The sequence below is a fragment of the Rutidosis leptorrhynchoides genome, chromosome 10 (assembly GCF_046630445.1).
Source record: "Rutidosis leptorrhynchoides isolate AG116_Rl617_1_P2 chromosome 10, CSIRO_AGI_Rlap_v1, whole genome shotgun sequence".
NCBI classification, from domain to species: Eukaryota; Viridiplantae; Streptophyta; class Magnoliopsida; order Asterales; family Asteraceae; genus Rutidosis; species Rutidosis leptorrhynchoides.
The window spans coordinates 68718563-68727970 of NC_092342.1; the positions used below are offsets into that span (position 1 = coordinate 68718563).

Sequence of the window (9408 nt, forward strand, 5' to 3'; positions counted from 1 at the left end):
GTTAGATCACGAGGGTGGCTTCTTTGGCAATGTTTTGGGATTTCATAGGCGATCGATCGTGTGTTGGTTGTTTTTGATAGATTTGTTATGCTAGTGCACTAGTTCCATTTTAATTGATTAGTCTAATTTAATATGTTTGATGTTTTTATGTTCGTCCAATGGAGCTAGAATGTTTGATAGGGCTTTCATTTATAGTTAGTTCAATGTGTTGGTGACACGCGCGCGCACACACACACACACACACATACACATACACACACACACACACACACACACACACACACACACATATATATATATATATATATATATATATATATATATATATATATATATATTGGGGCAGGATCAATGGGGAAGTAATCAATCGGGGGGAAGCAAATTTTTTTTTCTTCGTTTTTTTGGAAATTTTCAGGAATCAGGGTCACACGAAAATATGAACATTTAAAAAAGACACTTTGTGATGAATGTTATTATTTAGGCGGAAAAATGATCGACAAAAATAACATTCAAGATAATATTAATCGTGACGAATGTTAACGTTTTTTTTTTCCATGTTTTGTGAAGTACTTTTTGTCAAAATTTAGCCCGATTTATAGTTTAGGGTTTCGAATTTAGGGTTTAGGGCTTAGTGTTTTGGGTTTAGTCCCTAAACCCAAACTCTAAACCCTAAACCCTAAACTCTAAACCTTTCGTGTTAAAAACTCAATCTAAATCCTAAATCTAAACCCTAAATTTCTAAACCTTAATATCTAAACCCTAATATCTAAAACCTCAAAATACGTCAAAAAACACGATAATTGTTATATATTAATTCTTCGAGCGTTTTCTCGCCAAAATAAAAACATTTATCACAAAGTGTCTTTATTAAATGTTCATATTTTCATCCAATCTATAATGTTCGTGAACAAAGTTTTTTCAAAAAACGAAGAAAAAAAAAATTACTTCCCCCCGATCGGTTACTTCCCCATATATATATATATATATATATATATATATATATATATATATATATATATATATATATATATATATATATATATATATATATATATATATATATATATATATAGTGAAAGGATCCCTGAAGAACTCTCCTATGGAGAGAACCCAGCGAACCACGATGTGATTTTACCAAACATCAAAATCAATAAAATTGAAAGTTAAAATCGATTGAAACAAGATCCTAAGGCAGCGATTATCAACTTCCTTGAAGGATTATACTCCAAATCATCATCGAATTCCTCAATTTCATGATGAACAGTGTCGAATGATGAAGATGAACTGCAACTTTGATTTTTACGATTCAGTTGTTTTCAGACCTTGAATCCTTCACAAAATCTTCTAGTCGCTGCTAATGTGTAACGATCCATCAAAATCGCTATTGACGCGATACGTTATTCATTGATTTCATAGTGAGGTTTTGACCTCTATATGATACGTTTTATAAACATTGCATTCTTTTGAAAAGGTACACCATAAATGAATTTATAAATCCAAGATTTTCGACATCTGATGATTTCTACGTATAGATAATCACCGTAAACAATAGTTTACAATACTACATCCGTTGACAATACAGTCAAAATAAGTTACATGGTGATGATTTTGTGAATGCAAAGTTTTCTCGAATAAAACATGTATGACTCCATGCACATAGCTTGTATAACATATAAGCAAATAGCGGAAGACTTCTAGGAACCTGAGAATAAACATGCTTAAAAGTGTCAACACAAAGGTTGGTGAGTTCATAGTTTTAATGTTGCGCATAATCTGTATATAAAGGTGGATCACAAGATTTCAGTTGTTTCATCCAGAAACGTTTATCAAAATATTCGACGAAATGGAGCACCTTGGTAACCAAACTTAACGTATATATAATAAGTACCCCTGTTTTAACATACATGCAACCAACATGTACAATACACGCAAACCAACGTGTACTAAACTCAAATAGCATACGTCCGTTTTATAGTTCAGGCTAGGGTCTCTATACCTGGAACGGACGGAGATGTCAAGCCCTATGGATCCATATACAACTATTCGCGCCCACCAGTTCTTATAACCGGCAGCTACTAGTTACCAAAGCTAAGGTATTTTCGGTTCAAACTCGATGTAGAATTTAGTATGTACTTGTATCCATTGCGTTTAAAATAAAGTGCATGTATTCTCAGCCCAAAAATATAGATTGCAAAAGCAATTAAAAAGGGAGCAAATGAAAATCACAATACTGTATTTCGTAGCAATTATGCACATGACGGCACTGAACAAGTGCAGGGTTGGCCTCGGATTCACGAACCTATATTAGTATATGTTGATCAATAACTGTCTAACAAGCTAGGTCAGGTCCTAGTGTATCACAAATTCTAATGCTCGAGACCGACATGCAAAAGTTAACAAAAGTCATTTCAAAAAGTCAACTTTGACAATTGTTTAACAAAACGAGATGTGTCTTATATAAGAATTCATTTACTCGACTAGTAGTATTCAAAAATCCAATTTATTAATCTTATAAACAAGTTGTTTAAATATTAATTGTAGATTCAAAAGCAATTTCAATTAACGTCAATCATAATTCAGTTGACCATAACTTTTAATTCGTTCATCGAAATCACGCGATTTCTAAATGAAAAGTTATTAATTTTTCGCCAGCTTTCCAACAACATGCATATCATATACTTTATATCAGTAGTACATGTATTAAATTCGTGATTCGTCATAAAGCTACCTAACGGCGACATTTAGCATACAAGCATGTATAAACATATATACTCGAGCATTAGACATGGATACCCTATTAATATATAAAAGATAAGATATGAATGCTCACGTATCAATATTGTGATTCAATGTTGCAGGAAAGTACGTAGACGCAACGGAAATGATAAATGAAAGGTTAGCCTTTGATTCACCCATGGTACCCACGAACATTACTCATAACCTCCATAGCTATAACCCATAATTTTCCTAGCTTCATCCCGCTCAAAAACCAGTTTTTGAAAATAACTCGCTCATGACCTCGTCGTAGTATTTTATGTATAATAATAATTCTACTAATATTAATATAATAAGATTAATAATAATCTTTAATAATAATAATAATAATAATAATAATAATAATAATAATAATAATAATAATAATAATAATAATAATAAAATAAATAAATCATTACGGAGTATTAAGGTAGATAGATGGATTGTAAAATGAAAACTGAAACCAGAATCAGAATTCGTTCGATATATATAGAATAATTATAATAATATAATAATATAAATATAATATAATAATATAATAAAGTAATAATATAATAATAATATAGAATCAAACGTGGGATTTAAAAGCCGCCCATGTTTTGTCATTTCTACCGACAGTTTTCACGGACCGGTATTTCGTACTCTTTTGCTAATAATTGACGGGTAAAAGTATAAATATACTTCAGGGGTATTTTATGTAACTTATAATTAATAATTTCTATCATATCGCTTTCATGTGAATAGTAAATTAATTAATTTCATTTCATTTCATTTACTATTCATATGAATAGTAAATAAATTAATTTCGATTCAACTATTTAAGTTACGTTGTTGTACGTTGTGCTTTACAACTTGTACATCTTTGATTTAACTTCGTGTCTTTTTAAAAACTAAAAAAATACATCATAAAAATAAAACGATTATATACGTAAACTATAAATTCAAAACTGCATCATTCAATAGTAAATTTTTATCATTTCGTATATAAATATTATTCGCATGTTTCCGTATATATATATATATATACACACACACACACACACAATTATATAATTATCACAAGCTACGACGTTCGTGAATCGTCGGACAAACAGGGTGATCAACTGTTATATATAAACTCATTTTTAAAAGTTTTAAAACTTGTCAAAATTCATTGCTTATCATGTCGGAAACATTAAATCATAACGAGAATTTGGTTCAAATTAAGTCGAAATTTCCGGGTCGTCATATAATGGAACAAGGTAACATCAATTTCAAACATTAATTCAATTGATTTAAGAATCTGCACATTCGATTGAGTAGGTGAATTTTGTAGATGAACTCAATCTCTGTGCAGATTGAACTCAATCTGTGTGCAGATTGGGTTCATTCTGTGCGAAGATTGAGTTCAATCTGCATAGAGATTGAAGATCAACCTGCAACAGATTGACTGTCATATGTTGATTTCGTCTGCTCGATCAATCTGCACATAAAATAAGCTCAATCTGCACGCAGATTGACTCCATCTGCACGCAGATTGAAGGTTAGTCTGTGCATATTGAACTCAATCTCCGCTGGTTCTCTTGGTTCTCTACTACATTTGGTTCTCCATGGATCCTCACCCTATATATATATATATATATATATATATATATATATATATATATATATATATATATATATATATATATATATATATATATATATATTTAATCAAGAGGGAAGCACTTTTTTGGGGGAAGTAATTTTTTTCGTTTTTTGAAAAAACTTTGTTCACGAACATTATAGATTAGATGAAAATATGAACATTTAAAAAAGACACTTTGTGATGAATGTCATTATTTTGGCGGGAAAACGCTCGAAGAAAAAAATAAAAACATTCAATGCTTTGAATGTTTTGCTGCTGAGTTTTTCTTAAGGGTTTAGAAATTAGGGGGTTATAAATTAGGGTTTAGCTATTAGGGTTTAGAATTTAGGGTTTTGGGTTTAGAAATTAGGGTTTAGGGTTTAGAAATTAGGGTTTAGATTGAATATTTTAACATGAATGGTTTAGAGTTTATGGTTTAGGGTTTTGGGTTGAGGGTTTACGGAGTAAACCCGATAACCCTAAACTCTAAATCGGGCTAAATTCGAAAAAATCACTTCACACAAGATGAAAACAAAACGATTCAAATAAACGCAGTAGCAAAACATTCATTGCATTGAATGTTTTTATTTTTTTCTTCGAGCGTTTTCCCGCCAAAATAATGACATTCATCACAAAGTGTCTATTTTAAATGTTCATATTTTTATCTAATCTATAATGTTCGTGAACAAAGTTTTTTCAAAAAACGAAAAAATAAAAAAAAATAATTTGCTTCCCCCTAAAAAGTGCTTCCCTCTTAATTATGACCCTATATATATATATATATATATATATATATATATATATATATATATATATATATATATATATATATATATATATATATATATATATATAGGGGTAGGATCAAGAGGGAAGTAACCAATCGGGGGGAAACAAATTTTTTTTTCGTTTTTTGAAAAAACTTTGTTCACGAACATTATAGATGAGATGAAAATATGAACATTTAGTAGAGACACTTTGTGATAAATGTTTTTATTTTGGCGGAAAAACGCTCGAAGAAGTAATATATAACAATTATCGTGTTTTTCGAGCGTATTTTGAGGTTTTAGCTATTGGACTTTAGATATTAGGGTTTAGATATTAGGGTTTATAGGGTTTAGATATTAGGGTTTAGAAATTTAGGGTTTAGGGTTTAGATTTAGGGTTTAGATTGAGTTTTTAACACGAACGGTTTAGAGTTTAGGGTTTAGGGTTTAGGGTTTGGTATTTTGGGTTTATGGAATAAACCCAAAACACCAAACCCTAAACCCTAAACTCTAAATCGGGCTAAATTTTACTTCACAAAACATGAAAAAAAAAACGTTCATATTCTTCACGAACAATATTATCTTAAATGTTATTTTTGTCGATCGTTTTCCCGCCTAAATAATAACATTCATCACGAAGTGTCTCTTCTAAATGTTCATATTTTCGTGTGATCTTGATGCCGAAAATTTTTTTTTTTAAAAAAACGAAAAAGAAAAAAAAATTGTTTCCCCCGCTTCCCCCGATTGGTTATTTCTCCATTGATCATATATATATATATATATATATATATATATATATATATATATATATATATATATATATATATATATATGGGAAAAAAATCTTACTAAATTAAACCAAAAAATACAAACACCCCATAAATAAGTTAGGAAATAATGGCCCCAAATTCCTAACCCTAAATAAAACCCTCTTTTTTCCATTTCCAAACAATCAAACATCCAATAAAACTCACACTACTATTCTATTATAGTCTCTACTCTTATGATGGACCCAAACTTCACCGGAATACCAACTAACTTCATGCCTGAAACACTCCATCATGGGTCCCACCACCGTCGTGCACAATCAGAATCTTTCTTTCGTTTCCCTTTTGCCGATGACGACGATATCCTCTTAGACGACGTCGTTGCTGACTTCAATTTCGCCTCTATTGACCTCCCTTCACTCTCAGGCGACACCCCTGTACCTACCACCACCGGAGATTCTGGCTCCTCCGATATCAACGTCGATCAAACTCCGGCGAGAAAACCATCACATATCAGGAGTCTTTCTGTAGGTTCTGAATTTTTTGATGAGTTTGGGTTGACTTCAGCCGGTGAGCCGGACACGGTCTCCGGCGGTGGTGGCGGTGGGTATCGGAAAAATAGGCATCGGCACAGTAATTCGATGGATGGGTTTGTAGGAGATTTTTTGGGGGTTGATAATTCGAAAAAAGCACTTGATCCTGATAAATTAGCTCAACTTTCTTTAATTGATCCAAAAAGAGCTAAAAGGTTCTAACTTTTTCAATTTTTTTTTTATTTTTATATTTTATATGTGCCATTTTATTAATTTTCCTAATGTTTAAGGGTATGTTAGTAGTTTTATGTTTTTTTATCTGAGGACAAGTGTTGTTGGAGTTGGTATCTAAATTATTTAGTTAAAACATGTTATTTGGCTTTTAGGAGGTGTTTAGGTAAAGGTTGTTTTAAATATTATAAGGTTCAGTGATGCTACTGGTTATATAATAATTATCTAAAGAATACACATACACATAATTATCTAAAGAATACACATTTACCAAACAGAGAGGTGATCTGCACACACTACTTTTTGATTCATGTACACTTTTATTTCATAAACTTATAGCTATGCCCCTAAATTAATCTAGTGAGTTGAACTTATATTATTATTGTAAGTGTAATTAAGGGTAAAATAGGTAATTAGGTGTAGATGGATTAAAAAGTGGTGGTTAAGCATCACATCCCAAACAAAAAGTGTTAGCTTTTTGCTGGGCGTTTGTGTAATAGTAATGAGAAAATGTAAATTCTTTGTTGTTGCAGGATTATTGCAAATAGACAGTCTGCTGCTCGATCAAAGGAGCGTAAAACGAGGTATACAGGCGAATTGGAGCAGAAAGTGCAAACCCTTCAAAACGAAGCAACAACTTTATCTGCAGAAGTCACAAAGCTGCAGGTATATCGATTGTGTGTTTATTTGTATCATTTCGTAAATATATTAATCTACTTGATCTAATGATGTCCCAATATGTCACCTTTGTAGTTTATGTTGTTTTAAGCAAGTAGAACTACATAAGTCAAACTATTTATATTTTGCAGCTACATAAACCCCTTCTTTTATCTAAAAACTGTATATTGCATGTTATTCTACGTTAATCTCGTGACTACTCATATCCGTGGTAAAATATCACAGAATATGTTAGCATGTTTTCTTTAGCAAGGTTACAAGACTCGTTAGGTGTTAGTAAGTTTTCTTTAACAATGTTAAATTCGAATGTTAGTATGTTAATCATGTCCTATATACTTGTGAATGTGTTGATTACATTTGTGTTTTATTTTAAACTAGTCCACCGTCTTAAAACATTCTTTTTTTTTTTAATCTTTACAATCGTCGTCGTGAATATTAGCCGACTAGGCTAGAAAAGCTCAAATTACCATAATTATGGGCTCGTGTGCTGTGATTTCTGATAAAAATAGTAAGGAGACATGAACAATTTAGAAATCCAATTGACAAAAAATTGACCTTTTCATGTGATGCAGCGAGATACGAGTGGCTTAACGTCTGAAAACAAGGAGCTGAAACTCCGGTTGGAAGCATTGGAACAACATGCCCATCTTCGAGATGGTAATTATAATTCTTTTATATTATCATTTTTATCTTAATATCTTTATCCGTCGAATAAAGAGAGGGATGACTTTCTCTACTCTTGAGAGTGTTTCACTTTGGGTGGAAAAATGACTTATCTTTATTCTCGGATAGGGGAAGGATTGTCTACATATTACCTCCCCCATACACCACTCATGTGGTATTGGGTATTGTTGTTGTTGTTGGTGTTGTTTTATCTTAATATCAAAAATATTACCTTTGGAATTTATTAATATGCATATCATCAGACTAATATTTTTTTGGAAACCCGGACTAATCCGAGAGCATGGCCGGTAAAACCCCCCCTCCCCGCTGCCCCCTCACTAAGCGAAAGGCGACCTGGGTGGATACTTCAGGTCGGGATAACATTGAGTGCAATGTTGCCGCCCAACGGAGTCGAATTCCTGACCTCTCGCTAAGAGAGGCAAGCCACTACCATTTGAGCTACAACTCAAAAACTCAATGTTCATCAGCTGATATTAGTCGGTAAAAAACAATAAGACATAGTTTTAGTGCATATTATAAATATTCATGTCGATTGTAGAACTAGGATTAGTTTTCTATGCTTTGAAGAGTTACTTGTATATAACGCCGTAAGTAGAATGAAAGAATCTTCTATCTATAATTTTTTTGGAAGTTCAAATTTTACGTCTAATAATTTTTTGCTCATCTTTGTTTAACAGCTTTGAACGAAGCCCTACGAGAAGAAGTCAATCGTCTTAAACTTGAGGCAAGTCAACTGCCACATCATCTTAATCGGATGAACTACAATGCATCGTTACCGCCTCAATTCTCATCACACAACCAGCCACTTCATCATTTCGCTAACACAAACGCTCAGCAGCCACAATCACAAAAAACGCAAATGCCTAATTCAAATACTACTATTGATCGCCTCAAACCTAGCTTTATGGACTTCAATTGAAGTGGTAAAAATAAGCATAGAGGTATTATATCATATTGTAGATAAATATATGCTATGTGAGAATATGTATACGAAGCATTCGTTTATGTGTAGTATATTCATCTTGCAAATATTATGGCTATGTTAATGTTATTCTTGTAGGGTACACATTTTACTATACTATGAATCACTATACTATGGAGTATGAGTCATACTCTGGTTTCTTAAATAAATAAATATAGCTTACTGGTATGTGCTTATAGTTTTGTACTATGACTCATGCTCCATGGAACTGCATAACCAAAGTTATGTAGTTGAAGCCTTGGATGCTTTTAACATTTTATTTTTTTATTACTCCGTATTTTATTTTATATATAATATAAAAGTTAGTGTGAGGTTAAGAAAAGTTCAATTAGATAACAACGCTCAGTGTTATTTGATCTGTCTGATGAACAATTACAATAATTGTGGTGGCTAAGTTGACAGACTA

At 31.9% G+C, this 9408-nt stretch overlaps 1 protein-coding gene across 1 annotated transcript; it reads left to right on the forward strand.

Annotated features, from left to right (window-relative positions):
* The first annotated feature begins 6063 nt into the window (after window positions 1-6063).
* On the forward strand, window positions 6064-9162 carry LOC139872835 (transcription factor VIP1-like). The gene is made up of 4 exons (XM_071860762.1): window positions 6064-6642; window positions 7192-7324; window positions 7909-7993; window positions 8698-9162. The coding sequence occupies exons 1-4, from the start codon at window positions 6131-6133 to the stop codon at window positions 8937-8939; spliced, it is 972 nt and encodes a 323-aa protein (XP_071716863.1). The 5' UTR covers window positions 6064-6130; the 3' UTR covers window positions 8940-9162.
* Window positions 9163-9408: the final 246 nt, after the last annotated feature.